This window comes from Pleurodeles waltl, chromosome 5 (assembly GCF_031143425.1).
Source record: "Pleurodeles waltl isolate 20211129_DDA chromosome 5, aPleWal1.hap1.20221129, whole genome shotgun sequence".
NCBI classification, from domain to species: domain Eukaryota; kingdom Metazoa; phylum Chordata; class Amphibia; order Caudata; family Salamandridae; genus Pleurodeles; species Pleurodeles waltl.
Genome location: NC_090444.1, coordinates 1,525,306,336 through 1,525,324,137, shown reverse-complemented (window position 1 = coordinate 1,525,324,137; position 17,802 = coordinate 1,525,306,336). Strand labels below are relative to the sequence as shown.

Here is a 17,802-nt window from a genome sequence, read left to right as displayed (position 1 = left end):
GCTTCTCTGGATGTGCAAACCACGAATTGTGATTCAGTAACTTATTACTGAAATGCAATTTGGGTTTGCAACCAAAGTTTGTAATGGTATTTGAAAAGGGCATGTTTAAGGGTTCCCTTCCATATAACAATTTGCATTGGTGTGTATTAATGTTATGCAAGCCAAATGTTGGTTGCATATTATTAATCATTTACCACTTCCTCAAAGGAGGCAGTAAACCATTTGCAAATGGGAAGGGGTCCCCGTTGTCAACATTCACAAAGGGAAAGGGGTGATTCCCTTTTTGAATGTTGACAAATCATTTGTAAGAATAGGTGGTGGTTGCATAGACTATTGCTTACTCTTAAAAAATGAAACGTCCCACGTCCCGTTTTATTTAAAGGGGTTGAAATTAAAAATGGATTTATCTAAAAGTAGTCACAGACATTGTGGTCTGCTGACCCCTGCAGGCCATCGTCCCTGGGATGGCTATGACTCCTAGTGGGTCGCAATATGTGAACTATCTTGTTAATATTCGTTCGTTAGGTCGAATTGTAACCCACTACGAATCAGTAAATTGTGAACAGATATATTAGTTCCTAGGTTGATAAGCAAATTACCCCACTGGTCACAACAATACTGCCACCAGTGACGAGTACTACATACATATAGGCCAAGATCTGTTCTGGTAAGGATATAACAGCATACATTTCATTTAAATAACCAGAAATGAAAAAATCCCACTTTTGTCTTGGACTTAACCAATTCAGTGTTTGCATTACACAGTAGTTTGGCACTTAAGGCTCCTTATTTACAACTAAATTTTTATTAGCTAGTATAGCAGTATTTATTTGGGGTTTTGATGCAGAATTGTGTGTGATCATTTAATTAGAGGTTTTGCATTTACAAACTATCATGCTAACAATAGTAACAATTCAGGCTATCACTTTGTACAAGCAAAACCTTCCTTAATTTGATGGTACTTTCGGTACACATGTTATTATGCACCTAAAAGCTGTAATAACAAATTCATTGTGATGCTGTTATTAACTGGTGGCCAACCCACTTCCTTGGAACAAGCAGTTACAATGAGGTGATTGAGCACTAAAAGTGAAAAGAAGAAGGTTCCTTATCACTAACACTAAAAATATAAAGGTCCTTACATATCAAAGTTGTGCAGCAACAAAATACTGAAACTTTCGAAATAGCAGGCATGGCACCTATAAAGCCTTATATGGCAACTGCATATGAGTTCCAACATACACACTTTGATCTGGAATAAGAATGGGGTATGGAATTTACATTACATATCCTTACAAATTGCAAAATCATGTTTCAATTTTCTGCAACCCCAACCCATTGCAGACCTACCACCTGTCCAATGGTGGTAGTTTAGAATTATCTAAGTAAAACTGTCTCCAAGAGACATCTTCTAATTTATGAATATGGGCTCTTGCATTAATGAAGGCATGCATAGTCGTTGAGGCCTCTGCCTACGCCCTCTCATGCCTTCCACATTGTGCCTTTGTTAGGTCTTGGCTACAGACAGCTTCAATTGTCTGTAGGCAGACTTATTTTTTCCAACATATTACACATACTTAGAGTGGGCTTTGTGTTAGCACCTTGCTCATGATTGAATGCCTTTGCTGTCTAGATCAGGTGTCTTGTCTCAATGGCTGCTCATTTAAAATTATATATATATATATATATATATATATATATATATATATATATATATATATATATATATATATATATATATACATAAAACAAGACCCTTTCAGGGTTAGAGTGACACATAAGTTATGCAAAATACAAGTGAGAACTCTGGGTAGTTCCCAAATTTAGGTGGAGAGCAGCTCCAATAAAGGGCACTCTACAATACCAGCGACACTCTAGATTTGCTCACCTCAAATGTCTGTTTATCTAGGAAAGTTTTTAAGCATAGGATCAGCATAGTGCTATCCACGCCGAGCTAGATAGAGACAAAGGGGGTCATTACAACATTGGCGGTAAAAGCCGCTTACCGGCGTGCAGAAGTCTGCCAACACACCGCCACGGCAGCGTATTTCCGACACGGTCATTATGACCCACTTCTCGGAATCCGCCAAAATTGAGACACCCACACAAGTCTGCCACACCAAAGGTTAGTGATAAACTGGCGAAAACAAAACCTCCACCGTCACGCCAACAGAAATACGCCCACACTATCACGACCCACGAATCCACGCGGTGGTCTTTCAACCGCGGTATTCCATTGGCGGTACACACCGCCGCGCTCAAAATACACACACTCTTGCAAAACACTGCCACATTGGACAATTCAAAATACACACACCTGATACACATACATACACAACTCCTACACACCCATACAATATAAAACACACACCCACAACACCCACAAACCCCTACGACCACAATTGCGACAGAAGGCCAGAGAGAGACACTACAATCTACAACCAAGCATCCACAGGCAGACAACACCATCACCCTCATAACATCCACGCACCTCACACAACACACCACTAAATATCACCCCACATATCACAGCACACACCACCCCACACATCACCCACGCCACCCCATGGCACGGCAAAGACATCCCAGGTTCTCTGAGGAGGAGCTCAGGGTCATGGTGGAGGAAATCATCTGGGTAGAGCCACAGCTATTCGGATCACAGGTGCAGCACACCTCCAAAGCTAGGAAGATGGAGCTATGGCGAAGAATAGTGGACAGGGTGAACGCAGTGGGACAGCACCCAAGAAATAGGGATGACATCAGGAAGAGGTGGAACGACCTACGGGGGAAGGTGTGTTCCGTGGTCTCAAGACACCACCTTGCATTTCAGAGTACTGGCGGCAGACCCCCACCTCCTACCCCGCAACTAACAACATGGGAGGAGTAAGTCTTGGCTATTCTTCATCCTGAGGGCCTTGAAGGAGTAGCTGGAGGAATGGACTCTGGTAAGTCAAACCTTAACTACTGTATCCCCTACCCTACCTGCATGCCATCACATACCCCCACCCTTGCCCTCACCCCCATCACTCCTACTCCTCACAAATGTCCCAATATCACAAACCACACATCCCAAAACCAAGTCCTGCATGCAACAACAAAGCATGGACACCCATCACCAATGCATGGCCACTGCATATACCCATACACCCCCCTAAACCATCATCACACAAGGTCCCACACAGGAATGCAAGCACTGGGGTACACGGTCACCCACCCATTGCACACCATGCTACACCCAGATGTAAAAATCATGCTTTTACACCCCTGCAGACCACCCACCCAATGTCACCACACAGGAGGGTCCACACCACCAACAGAAGAGGCCCACAGTGATTCCTCAGCTCTGTCCAACTGGATCTAGATGACCAGCCCGGCCCATCTGGGACCTCGGGACAGTCGGTGCCCCTCACACTGGCACAGGCCACTACAGAGCTTGCCCCCTCTGGAAACACCAGCACAGCACCCACCCAGCGGGCCCATACCTCTGTCCCCAGGACACATCAATGAGCAGTGTGTCCACCACTACAGGGAACCCAGGCTAACCCACCACCCCTACAACAACAGGGACCTGGGGGCAGTGGCAGTGGGCACACCGTTCAGGGGACAGAGGCCCAGGAACACAGGGGAACTGGGAGGGCTGATGTGCGACAAGGGGAGGACAGGCCCAGGGAACCCACTCTCCACGAGGCCCTCGCCAACATCATGGGAGCGTACCATCATTCCCAGGAGACGATGGCAACGGTACTGGCCAAGTTTCAGGAGGAACAGTATTTGGGCTTCAGGGAGGAACTCAGATCCATCAATTCCACCCTGGGCACCATCGTAGGGGTGCTGAAGGAAGTCCTCAACACCAGGAGGGACACTGTGGCACTACAAGGGGCCCCTGACACTAGCCTGGAAGATGAACTGCCCACCACCTCCGCCGGCACTAGTGGACAGGAGGCACCGCCACAGGAACACCACACCAGTACCCCACCCCCTGCAGAGGGAGAACCACCCCGCAAACGGTCCCTGAGATCCAGGACAAAGACAGAGAACAATGCCAAGACCCCCGCCAAGAAATGAGACTGCCCTGAATGTCATCCTCTTGTCCCACCTTGTCACCAGTCCACCATCAAACTTCCCCAGCTCCAATTCCTATGCCCCTTTGGACAATGCACCTGTGAGACTAATAGACTGGACTCTGCCATGGACATTCCTCCACCATCACCCGTCGCCATTTTACAACCCCCTCCAATATTGAGCACTTAAATAAACACCCTTAAAGCACAAAACAATTTGGAGTCTGTCTGTGATTTCGAAATAGTGTATTAGCAATTACAGTGACCAAATGCTCTTTCAATTGTAATGTCAACATATCTATGTCACACAGCTCTAGTCCATGAGGAAACAAAGCAGATGTCACACAGTGGGACCCACATCTGTGAAATCGTAAGGGAAAGTGACAACTCAATGACCATACACTGGGTGAAAAGGACAGACAGTAGAGAGGTAGTAGTGTTAAAGTACATGTAGTAGGCAGGTTTGTATTCTTACCTGTGTCTCACTGGAAGTATTGCAGGATCACAGAGTTCCTGTTGTCGATGTCCTCTTCTTCTGCTTCCTCATCTTCGCTGTCCACAGCTGCCACAACACCTCCATCTGGACCATCCTCCTGCAGAAAAGGCACCTGTCGTCGCAAAGCTAAGTTGTGAAGCATACAGCAGGCTATGATGATCTGGCACACCTTCTTTGGTGAGTAGCATAGGGAACCACCTGTCATATTGAGGCACCGGAACCTGGCCTTCAGGAGGCCAAAGGTCCGCTCTATAATCCTCCTAGTTTGCCCATGGGCCTCATTGTAGCGTTCCTCTGCCCTTGTCCTGGGATTCCTCACTGGGGTCAGTAGCCATGACAGGTCGGGGTAGCCAGAGTCACCTGCAAATGGCGAGGGGCAAATGTTATACACACACTAACCTATAGTGATACCCCCAGTCCCAGACAACTATTCCCACTGATTTAGTTCCAGGTGTTCACCTAATAGCCACACACAGTGCCTCTGGAGTTGCCCCATCACATAAGGGATGCTGCTATTCCGAAGGATGTAAGCGTCATGCACTGAGCCAGGGAATTTGGCATTAACATGGGAGATGTACTGGTCGGCCAAACACACCATCTGCACATTCATCGAATGGTAACTCTTCACTGTAGGCAAATCCTCCACCTGAGGAAACACGATGTAGCTGCGCATGTGTTTTCAGCAGGGCAGACAACACTCTGGACAACACGTTGGAAAGCACAGGCTGGGACATCCCTAATGCTATGGCCACTGTTGTTTGAAAAGACCCAATTGCTAGGAAATGGAGTACTGACAGCACCTGCACTTGAGGAGGGATTCCTGTGGGATGGCGGATAGCTGACGTCAGGTCTGGCTCCAACTGGGCACACAGTTCCAGGATTGTGGCATGATCAAGCCTGTAGGTGATGATTACATGTCTTTCCTCGATTGTCGACAGGTCTACCAGCGGTCTGTAAACCATTCATAACCCGAATTTGGCCTGTATGAGTGTTGAGGCAAGGCCTAGGTATGTGTGATGCAGTTAAAAATAAAGCCATGTGGGCCCCTGAAATGGCGGCTGCCTGACCTGTAAGTGGGACAATGGGATGTGAGGTAACTGCGCTGGCGTTGTACACCGTCGTGGTAGGCGGTCGAAGACCGCGGCGCAATGCTGCATTGGTTAACATTGGACCCTATGGGTCCCAGGAGCCAATGACGATGTACGCCGGCGGTGACGGTACGCACCGCCGCGGACATGACCGCCATTTTCTATCTGTTCAATCACTCAATACCTGATCTTAGACAGGAGAGGACCTACACTGCAAGTGCTGCTGTGACCTCAGTCTGGAAGAGACAATGGCTCGTGCGTCTGGGGAAAGGGCCCCTGTCTTCACATCGGAGGAGTTGGAGAAACTCCCCCAGTACACGCTACTCTACGGTCCTCCAGTCAAACAGGTAAGTACACTGGGAGCATGCTGCATGGGCAATGCCTGTGTGGAGTGGTATGGATGAAAGATAGGGGGGGGAGAATGATGCGTGCATGAAACGACGGTGAGTGCATGTGCCACATGGCAAGGATAGGGATGCGGGCCAATGACTGTGACGGTGCAGTTGGTAATAACTTCTCTTTTTCCCCTGTACAATTCATGTAGGTCAGCGCCCACCAGAAGAAGGATATTTGGCGTGCCATCGCCAAGGACGCCCGGACCCTGGGGGTCTATCACAGACGGAGCACCCACTGCCGGAAAAGGTGGGAGGACATTCACCGCTGGAGCAAGAAGACGGCGGAGGCCCAGCTGGGGATTTCCTCCCAACGTGGGAGGGGTGCCTGTCGCACCATGACCCCCCTGATGTTCAGGATCCTGGCGGTGGCGTACCCGGAGTTGGATGGGCGCTTGAGGGCATCACAGCAGCAACAAGGGGGTGAGTACACTCTCATTCAGCTGATTCAGCGCACAGTGGAGGTGTCTGGGTGGGGAAGGTGGGCTGTGGGTTTCCCTAGGCCAGGGCGAGTGTGCTAGTTAAGTCCCCTTTTTCAGGCAGACCGTGTGGCACCCCACCCCACCTGGGTACAGTGCGAACTACACCCAGTCAGGCTCCTGTGACATCCATGTGTCCAGATATCGGCCACAGCCTTATAGGCCATGTCCAGGGATTGAATAGTGGACTCCAAGTGCACGGCGTAGTGCAGGGGGCTTCTGTGTCTGTCGTGTCCGCCAACGGTAGCGGTAATGCATGCATTCAACATGTCTTTCTTCTGTCTCCCCCCCATCCTTTTTGTGGTCTCCCTGTACATGTGTGCATTAGCACCATCAGGCGGAGGAGCAGTGGCACCGGAGAAGGAGGGAGCTGCATCCCACATGGCCCTGGAGGGCGACACAACGGAGTCTGATTTCACCAGTGGGACAGAGGGCGAGGGGAGCTCCACGGCGGGGACAGGAGCTGATACCAGTGATACAGACTCGTCCTCTGATGGGAGCTCCCTTGTGGTGGCAGCCCCATCTGTGCCCCCTGCATCTACAGGTACAGCCGCCACCCCCCCTCCAGCACTGCCCTCCCAGCAGCCCCTCAGTCTTTGCCCCGTGCCCTCTCACCCAGGAGGGTGGGCATCTCCTTCGCCCCAGGCACCTCAGGCCCTGACCCAGTCACCCCTGCTGCCCTCAGTGAGGAGGCCATTGACCTCCTCAGGTCCCTCACTGTTGGGCAGTTTACCATTTTGAATGCCATCCAGGGTGTAGAGAGAGAGTTGCAACAAACCACTGCATTCCTGGAGGGCATTCATTCTGGTCAGGCAGCCCTTCAGCGAGCTTTTCAGACTCTGGCCTCAGCCCTGATGGCAGCCATTGTCCCTGTCTCTAGCCTCCCCCCTCCAACTTCCTCCACCCAGACCCAATCCCCTGTACCTCAGCCTACCCCAAGTAGACCATCAGACCAGCATGCACACACCTTAACACACAAAGGAAGCTCAGGCAAACATAAGCACCACACATCCCACAAGCACTCACACAAGCATCACACACATGCAGACATAGCAACATCCACTGCCTCCACTGTGTCCCCCTCCTCCTCGTCTCCCTCCTCCCTCCCAGTCTCGTCTCCACTCACACCTGCATGCACTACATCTACAGCCACAATTTCCATCACCAGCACACCCACCACGACACCCCGCTCACGTGCAGTCACCACCCCCACTACCATTCACACATCCCCTGTGTCCTCTCCCAGTGTGTCTGTGACGCCACCTCCCAAGGTACACAAACGCAGGCACACACCCACCCAACAGCCATCCACCTCACGACAGCCTCCAGTGCATGCACCTTCACCCAAAGTCACCAAACGTACACCTCCTACAACCACAACCTCTTCCTCCACTCCAAACTCCCTCCAGCTACCCGTCCCAGTGTTCCTATGAAACATTTACTGCCCACCCTTGACCTCTTTCCCTCACCTCCCTCACCCCTTCAGTCTCCTAGGGCCTGACTCTCCAGGCCCCAACCTAGCACCTCAGCCACAACATCGGCGGGACCAGTGTTGCCAGTAGTCACCGGATTCTGGAGTGCACCAGGCAGCAGGGCAGCCAGTGTGGCAAGGAGCCACAGCACGGACAGTTCCCCACCTGTCAAGAATCAAAAGTTGGCCAGTGCCTGGCGGGAGAGGGGGAAGACAACAGCCAGCAAAGCCGCTCCCAGGGGTACAGGTTGGAGTGTGGACTCAGCTGCGACACCTTCCAAGGTGGGGAAGGGGCACAAGAAACCCGGCAAGTCTGGGAAGATCAGCACGGCGGAGAAGACCGCCATCAGCCCTGCTGCCCAGTAGCCGGCCAGCAGCAGCCCGCTGGCCCAGACAGGACCACCAGCATCAGCCCCGCTGCCCAGGAGGCGACTGCCAGCATCAGCCCCGCTGCCCAGGAGGCGACAGCCAGCAGCCCCGCTGGCCTAGACAGGACCGCCAGCATCATCCCCGCTGCCCAGGAGGCGACCGCCAGCAGCCCCGCTGGCCCAGACAGGACCGCCAGCAGCAGCCCTGCTGCCCAGGAGGCGACCGCCAGCAGCCACACTGCCCCAGACAGGACCGCCGGCAGCTGAAGCGCTGCCAAGGACACCGCCGCCACAATCACAGCTGCCAAGGACACCGCCGCCACAAGCACCGCTGCCAAGGACACCGCCGTCACAAGCACTGCTGCCAAAGACACCGCCGCCATAAGCACCGCTGCCAAGGACACCGCCGCCACAAGCACCGCAGGCCCATGAGCGCCAAAAGCACTGACTCTTCTGAGGCCGCCACAAGCAGGATGAAGCACTCTGGGCACAAAGCCCCCTCTAGAACCAGTAGAGTATCACATCCACTACCTCTATCTTTGGCAGGATGAAGCACTCTGGGCAACAAGCTCCCTCCAGAACCAGTGGAGATTGACATCCACTACCTCTGTCCTTGGCAGGATGAAGTACTCTGGGCACCAAGCCCCCTCCAGAACCAGTGGAGACTGTTATCCACTTGAGAGACTGTGGCTTTGCACTCCCCAGGATTGAACAGTGGGCAAACCGCCCACTGTAGAGACTTGTGAGACTGTGGCTTTGCACTCCCCAGGATTGAACAGTTGGCAAACCACCCACTGTAGAGACTTGTGAGACTGTGGCTCTGCACTCCCCAGGATTGAACAGTGGGCAACCCACCCACTGTAGAGACTTGTGAGACTGTGGCTTTGCACTCCCCAGGATTGAACAGTGGGCAACCCACCCACTGTAGAGACTTGTGAGACTGTGGCTTTGCACTCCCCAGGATTGAACAGTGGGCATGGGGCCCCCTCGTGGATTTGGCGTTGTGCACTCAACCGGCTGAGGTGCCCCCCCTTTCCCCGAGGTGCCTGTTTTATTTCTATCTGATGCCCCTGCAGTGTTCTCTCCATCATGTTCGGGTATCTTGTGTGGGCCTCGCCCATGCAGTGTGGGCTCAGTGGTCCACTGACTTTAACGGTGGAATACCCTGGACTAATATTCTTGGTGTATATATTTGTAAATAGTGCATGTATATTATTTGACTACTGAATTTTAATATATTACAATTGTTCAGCTCATTTCCTTTTGTCTTTGCATTCTTCCGGGAGCATTAGGGGGTGTAACTGTAATGTATCATGCTGTATTAGTGTGTGTGTTGTCGTGGGTGAGGGTGGGGGTGGGGGTGTTGCATGTGTGTGTCACTGTTTTTTCCCTCCCCTCTCCCCTGTGTCGTAGGTGCAGTACTCACCATGGACTTCGCCGCCGGTGTTCGTATTCCTGGTAGAAGAGCAAGAAGATAAAGGCTGGTAAAATGTGGAGCTCTGGTTCCGTGGCGTCCTGGTTCCTCGTGGGGTGTGCAGAGGTGAGCGTTTTCCCTTCGAAGTCCTGTTTCCGCCGTGTTTTTGTTCGTGGTGAATCCGCCCCGGACAATGTGGCGGATTGGTAGGTTGTGATACTGTGGGCGGTACATTGTCTCCCGCCTGTCTGTTGGCGGTGACCGCCGCGTTGGTTGTTTGAACCACCGTGGCGGTCGGAGTGTTAAAGTGGCTGTCTTTGTTGGCAGTTTCCGCCACATTCGTAACGCCATTTTTTTTACTGCCGGCCTGTTGGCGGTCTTACCGCCGCTTTAACACCAACCGCCAGGGTTGTAATGACCACCAAAGTCTTTTGCCATTTGTACAGCAAAATCTTTAAGCAGAGAAACGACACAGTATCATCCTCGTTGAGCTGTAAAATGACAAAAGCCATTTACTACTCGAGGCACAGTATTACAGCTTTAGTCTGGTTAAATACCATCCAAGCCAACCTGGAAGGTGTAAAGCAACCCCTGACACTTGTTTCACTCTCATTAGAGCTCTTCAGAGGGGTTTAGCTTTGTCCAGACACAAGGGAGCACCCAGTATAAACCAAAACAAGACCCTTTCAGGGTTAGAGTGACGCATAAATTATGCAAAATACAAGCGAGAACTCTGGGTAGTTCCCAAATTTAGGTGGAGAGCAGCTCCAATAAAGAGCACTCTACAACACCAGCGACACTCTAGATTTGCTCACCTCAAATGTCTGTTTATCTAGCAAAGTTTTTAAGCATAGGATCAGCATAGTGCTATCCACGCCAAGCTAGATAGAGACAAAGGCGGTCATGCGGTTCCCGCCGAAAGACCACGGCGGCCATTCCGGCTTTCCCGCTGGGCCGGCGGGCGACCGCCAGAAGACCGCTGGCCGGCCCAGCGGGACAGCCCCTTCAACAATGAAGCCGGCTCGGAATGGAGCCGGTGGAGTTGAAGGGGTGCGACGGGTGCAGTGGCACCCATCGCGATTTTCACTGTCTGCACAGCAGACAGTGACAATCTTTGTGGGGCCCTGTTAGGGGGCCCCTGCACTGCCCATGCCACTGGCATGGGCAGTGCAGGGGCCCCCAGGGGCCCCACAGCACCCGTTCCCGCCATCCTGGTTCTGGCGGTGGACACCGCCAGAAACAGGCTGGCGGGAAGGGGGTCGGAATCCCCATGGCGGTGCTGCTAGCAGCGCCGCCATGGCGGGTTCCCTGGGCCAGCGGGAAACCGGCGGGAAACCGCCGGCTCCCCTTTTCCGACCGCGGCTTTACCGCCACGGTCAGAATCGCCCAGGAAGCACCGCCAGCCTGTTGGCGGTGCTTCCGCCGCACTCCGCCATGGCGGTCATGGACCGCCAAGGTCAGAATGACCCCCAAAGTCTTTTGCCATTTGTACAGCAAAATCTTTAAGCAGAGAAATGACACAGTGTCATCCTCTCCGAGCTGTAAAATGACAAAAGCCATTTACCTTACCTAATAGAATTAGACAAAATTGAATATTGGATTGAATATATTAAATATGACTTCACCCACTGGGGCTAGATTGGTTTTGTTAAAATTATGAAATGTTTAAATTGTTAAAAATATAAGAAAGAGAGCAAACCGGTATATGCATATCTATATGTCTATAAATGGTATATATAATAAGAATATATAATAATAAGACCATTATACAAATAATATACATGTGAGATGAAATGTTTAATAGACGAAGGAGAATATCAATATAGTAGATTGATGAAGCTCACAACACTCCAAGATGGCCGCCACTGTGAGAGTGATAATGTTGGGGTTTGGATGCATGTCCATTTTTTATGTTTATTGTTATTTATAGATGTGCTTGTATATCCACTCCATCTGTGATCAAGGCTAAGGCCGAAATGCATTGGAGAGGAGCCCTATTTTGTTCCTAATAAATCCTTATTTGTATTAACAGCACTTTGGAGGTGTCCTGGCTTTCCTTAAACAAAGAGGAAAATTTTGCATATTTATGGGAGTTCCGGAGCCCGGCTGGGACCACTGTGCCATTGCTTCCGCATTCCGGACTTTGTCTTGAATTAAATATATATATGTATACACAGATATATATATATTTATATATATATATATATATATATATATATATATATATATATATATATATCTGTATATATATATTACACTTGTTTTTCACTTTGTTATATTTTAATTGCCCGTTCTAACAAGTGTCTGGCATGTTAGATCGTAAAATTAAAACTGGCCACATGCAACATGATGCATACGTTGCATCAACAGCCATTTTGATCTTGCAATGGGTTTTCTTTATTAGAAATGGTTTGGAGGTTCTGTATTGTCACAGCATGTGGGAAGGCAGCGATATCAATCTAGCTCAAGACGACTATTACCTGCAAGAACTATTTACAATTCTTATGACTGTAAAAATATTATACCTTTATGACTCACATTTCTTTTGTAAGCTCATGCAATATTTTGTAAAGCTTTTGTAACATTCATTGTTTAAAGAAATGGTGTTCTGGTTCCGATTATGTTTTTCATTCATTTGAAGGTGCAAGTGCTTCAATGATTCTGAAGTTTGTAATTCAACTTTAAATTTATGTTAGGCACATAGATTGTGTCTGCAGGGCTCGACATTTTTCATGTAAATTACATACGTGATTTTTACTTTTGTGACAGAAATATTTCCATATTTTTATACCGTTCTTCTGTCTTTTTAAACGTCAATATATACACAAGACTTCGATTGCAAACAAATTGTAGATTTATAAAATGTGTGTACGTGTAAAAATATATAACACATATGTAAAACTGTTGTTATGGCTTCATAACCTATATATCCTTTTGACAGTGATATAAGTTGTGCAGAACATTCATACTTCATATGTTTAGATACAATTAAGTTATTTGAATTGGTGCTAGGGAGTAAGTGTTTCAGTGATGTTAATTTTTTGTTATTTCTAAATTATTATGCATAGCGTCTGTGGGTACAAGTGCCACATATAGGCCCTCATTCCGACCCTGGCGGTCGCGGGCAACGGAAGCACCGCCAACAGGCTGGAGGCGCTTCATTGCCCATTCTGACCGTGGGGGTAAAGCCGCGGTCAGAAAAGGGGATCCAGCGGTTTCCCGCCGGATTTCCCCTGGCTGGGCTGAACCTCCATGGCGGCGCTGCAAGCAGCGCCGCCATGGGGATTCCGACCCCCTTCCCGCCACCCTGTTTCTGGCGGTTTTTACCGCCAGGAACAGGATGGCGGGAACGGGTGTTGTGGGGCCCCTGGGGGCCCCTGCACTGACCATGCCACTGACATGGGCATTGCAGGGGCCCCCTAACAGGGCCCCAGCATGATTTTCACTGTCAGGATAGCAGACAGTGAAAATCGCGACGGGTGCTACTGCACCCGTCGCACACCTGCAACACCGCCGGCTCCATTCGGAGCCGGCTTCTGTGTTGCAGGCCCTTTCCCGCTGGGCCGGCGGGCGCTCCCTTGGCGGGCGCCTGCCGGCCCAGCAGGAAAGTCAGAATGGCCCCTGCGGTCGTTTGACCGCGGGGCGGCCATTTGGCGGTTCCCGCCAGGTGGGCGGCCGCCGCCCGCCCGGGTCAGAATGACCCTCATAGTCTCTTTCCGGGTACATTCATGCATCTTTAACTTAGTTCCTTAAAAATACACAAGTCAGATTTGTTTGCCTGCTCCCTTCTTACCTTCACATCGTGGAACTGTAGAACTCCATACAACATTACCATCTTGTAAATGGCAGGTTATTGTCTCTGATCCTTGAGTTTTTATGAAACCCTCATCGCAGTGAAAAGAAACAGAGCTTCCAAGAAGAAATCTGTCGCCAAAACGCCTTCCGTTCATAGGAATTCCAGGATCATGACACTCATTCTGGCCAAATGCTGTAAAAAAGAGAATTGTATTATTTATAGATTTATAGCATATAATAATGTTAATTGGAGCCTTTTGCTCCCACTGACGATGTCTGGGAGCACTATTAAATGAAATAAATTAAGTTCAATAGCAACAAAATATAAAGAAGGCATGAGCTGAATGAATATACAAAATCACTTATCAGCTAATGTGTTGATGTAGCCTTTTAAAGTGGAAATGATTGCTTATCTGGCGTAAACTGAAAACTCTAAGTTGAATCTCTCGCTTTTGTGTTGCTGCCACTATATCACAATAGGCCACATGGTTCCTGAGCAATACATTGTGAGTCAAGGCTGAGGAGACATGAAATATTATATAATTTCCTTTAAATGGCTCGACTGCTTTGCACCCGGAGGGCTTTGTGAATAATGCACATTGTCTTCTACCACGTATTTCGTTTAAATTGTAGCATTGGGATGTTTTATTATACACATTCTTCCTACACCATACTTTGTAGCTGTAAACCGAAACAAGAGAAGATAGAATAGGCTAATCATGAACCGAATGTGGCAACACCAAAGCAGTGTATACAGACTCTAACAAAAATTTGAAGGGTCTGATTTAGAGTTTGAAGGACTAGTACTTTGTCACATTTGTGATTGATATCCTGTCTGCCTAATAACAATAGCATTATATCCTTATTGTGAAAAACTGGGTTGTTGGTTGATTGTAGTGTGGGCCCTGGACAATCAGCAATCTCAATCCTTGTCAGGGTGAGGATCAAGTGTTTGACCTGACAGCCTTAAGGGTGGTTTTCCCCTCAAAGTTGTTTCCTACCACCTTCTCACTTTTCTGACCTCGTTTGGCTTTAGGACTCTGTGTACTTTACCACTGCTAATCAATGCAACATGCTTGTGATGTCTCCCATAAACACGGTAATACTGGCTTATGCCCAAATGGCATATTTAATTTACTTAAAAGTCCCTAGTAAAGGCTTGTAAATTAAACAGTACTTGTGGGCCTGAAACACTGATTGTTCCACCCACTTAAGTAGCTCTTTAATCAAGTCTCAGGCCTTCCACTGTGAAGCTGTGTGTAGGATGCTTGCCTGGTTTGTAGTGGGTACCTATGGTACTTACACCTTATACCAGGTCCAGTTATCCCTTGTTAGTAAAATGTAGGCAGTGTCTAGAAGCCAGGCTCTCTAGGGATAGCTGTAGCTGAGCAGCCAAGGCTTATCTAGGAGACATGCAAAGCTCATGCAATACCACTGTAGTCAAACAATACTCACACACATGAAAGAAAATACTCAGTGTTACACAAATAATGGTACTTTATTTTGGTGACACAAATAACAAAAATACCATAGAGGCTATACTCCCTTAGTAGGTAAGTAATACACAAATTACGTACACTAGTATGCACAAACATGGATAAAAACAGTTAGAAAACAGTGCAAACAGTGAAAATCACAATAGTTAGAAATGGGACTGGGGGTAACACAAACCACACACTAAGAAAGTGAAATGTGAATGTTGGTTTCCCACCTAGGCAAGTGTAGTGTGTAGACGGGTGCTGGGAGTATTAGACAACACCAAAGGTAAGTAATAGAAACCACCCCAGAGCCCAGGAAAGCAGGAGTAAATCACAATAACTTTCCTAGAACACACAAGATAACGTGAAAGAAGATTATGCAAGAACCAGAAGAGACTGCAAGACACCAGCAGTGGATTCCTGGACCTAAAGACCTGTGGAAGAAGGGGACCAAGTCCAAGAAGCACTGAAGAGTCCAGGGAGAACAGGAGCCCCTGCTAACCCGGATGAAGGTGCAAAAGAAGAACCACCAGTGAAAAACAACAGTCAGAACTGCACCCAAGAAGACGGATGCTGGTTCCTGGTTGGTGCTGATGATGCCCCATGCCGGATGGAAGATTGTAGTCTGGTTTGCATCGCTGCATTCCGCCAACAAGCCTAGGCACACACAAAGCTTGCTATTAGTGGGAAATGGCGCTGCCCGGGACCCGGTGGACTCTACCCAGGAGGGGGAGTCAGAGGGGATTCTCAGAAACTCAGAGAGCCCACAGAAGACCAGGCAGTGTGCACAGGAGCCCCACAGCACAGGGACAAAGGTGGTGCAAAAGGAGGCTCATGCAACACTACAACAAAGGATCCCATGCTGTCCGAGAACCACTCAGGAAGCTGTGCGTCTCAGGATAGAGTGCTGGGGGTCGGAACTGCACAGCGCATGAAGAGCTTTGTGGAAGGATGCCAACAAGCCTTGGCAAATGCAAAACACACCGTGCATGGCGTACAGTCTTGCGTGGGGAGGCAAGCTCTTACCTCCACCAAAGTTGTACAGTAGGACATCAGGACTGTCAGGACCACTTCAGTCTGCCACCCGTGATGCAGGATCCAGGCAACTCATCAGGAAAGGGAACCCACGCCGCTGGTCATAGATGCAGAGAGGTGCCTGCTGAAGCAAGGGAGTGACTCCTCCACTCCAAGGGAGTTTCCTTTGTTCTTCTGGTGCAGGCTGAAGACTGGCTGTCCTCCGAGGATGCACGACTGAGAACCAGTTGCAGTTGCTGGCAGGAGCTGAAGATACAATGTTGCAAAAGCCGTCTGTGCTTCTTTGTTGCAGTTTGTAGAGTTCCTAGAGGGTCCAATGCAGTTTCTTCGGTAAGAAGGTGAAATAAAGGATGCAGAGGATTCCTGCTGGAGCGCAATCTGAATCTGAAGACCCACCCAAGAGAGACCCTAAGTAGCCCTGAAAGGGGGATTGGTCAGCTAAACAGGTAAGCACCTTTAAGGGGAGGGCTCTGATGTCACCTGCTGGCACTGGCCACTCAGATGCTCCTAGCGTGCCCTGCCAACTTGCAATCCAAGATGGAAAAACTCAGGGACCCTCTGGAGGAGCTCTGAGCACCACCCCTGAGGTGGTGATGGACAGGGGAGTGGTCACACCCCTTTCCTTTGTCCAGTTTCACACAAGAGCAGGGACTGGGGATCACTGGATTAGGCAAGAAGGGCACCAAATGCACCCTTCAAAGCATTTCCAGTGGCTTGGAGAGGCAACCCCTCCCAAGCCTGTAACACCTATTCTCCTAAAGGAAATTCTTTGTTCTGCCTTCCTGGGCTGGGGCTGCTCAAACAACAGGAGGGCAGAAACCTGTCTGACAGGTGACACCAGATGGGGATGCCTGGAAAACTTCGGAAGGCTGGAATGGCAATCCTAGGGGTCCTATAAAGGAGCCCCAGAGTGCATGGAATCATACAACCAATGCTTGCAAAAATGTTGGGGTACGATTCCAACATGTTTGATACCAAACAGGGCTATGTTTGGAGTTACCATTATGTAGATGAACATAGATAGTGACCTATGTTCAGTACAACCTTAAATGGCATACCCACACTCACGAAGTCCGGGAAAAGGGTCCTGGAAGTCGTGGGGGCACCTCTGCTAGTGTAGGGGTCCCTCACACACAGGTGCTCTGCACCATGTCCTCAGGCCTGGAGGGCCTGCTATAGGGGTGACTTATAAGTGACCGAGTGCATTGTGAAAGACAGTGAAAGGGTGCATGCACCTTTTCACGCAGGCTGCAATGGAAGTCCTGGGGAAGCCTTTGCATGGGCATCATATGGGTGGCAAAAGAAATGCTGCAGCCCATATGGATCCCCTGTAGCCCCAATGCCCTGGGTACCTAAGTAACATATACTAGGGACTTATAAGGGGGTACAAGTATGCAAATTTTGGGTGAAAAGCTGGGTTACCAGTATGCAACAACAACATTTAGAGGAGAGAGAGCATAATCAGTAAACAGTAAACACAGTCAAGCACACTGACATCAGGCAGACAATGGGGGTAACCATGGCAAAAAAGGTACTTTCCTACACTGTGTGTGAAGTTTTACACTGCCATGTCAACCTGGAAAAATAACCTTTTCGCCAAGCCCAAACCATCCTTTTTTATACATATGTAACCCCTCAGGTAGGCCTTGGACAACTCAGACAGCAGAGTGCAATGTATGCAAAAGGTAGTGAAAAACATCCAAAGTCATTTTTCACTAAAACAAG

The 17,802-nt window shown here is 49.2% G+C and overlaps 1 protein-coding gene across 1 annotated transcript in view; it reads right to left on the bottom strand.

Annotated features, from left to right (window-relative positions):
* The window catches only part of CSMD1 (CUB and Sushi multiple domains 1), a 5,088,256-nt gene that overhangs the window by 2,082,233 nt on the left and 2,988,221 nt on the right, over positions 1 to 17,802 (bottom strand). Inside the window, exon 15 of the mRNA XM_069235813.1 lies at positions 13,563 to 13,757. Coding sequence (XP_069091914.1) covers positions 13,563 to 13,757 — 195 coding nt within the window. The remainder of the gene's footprint in view (positions 1 to 13,562; positions 13,758 to 17,802) is intronic.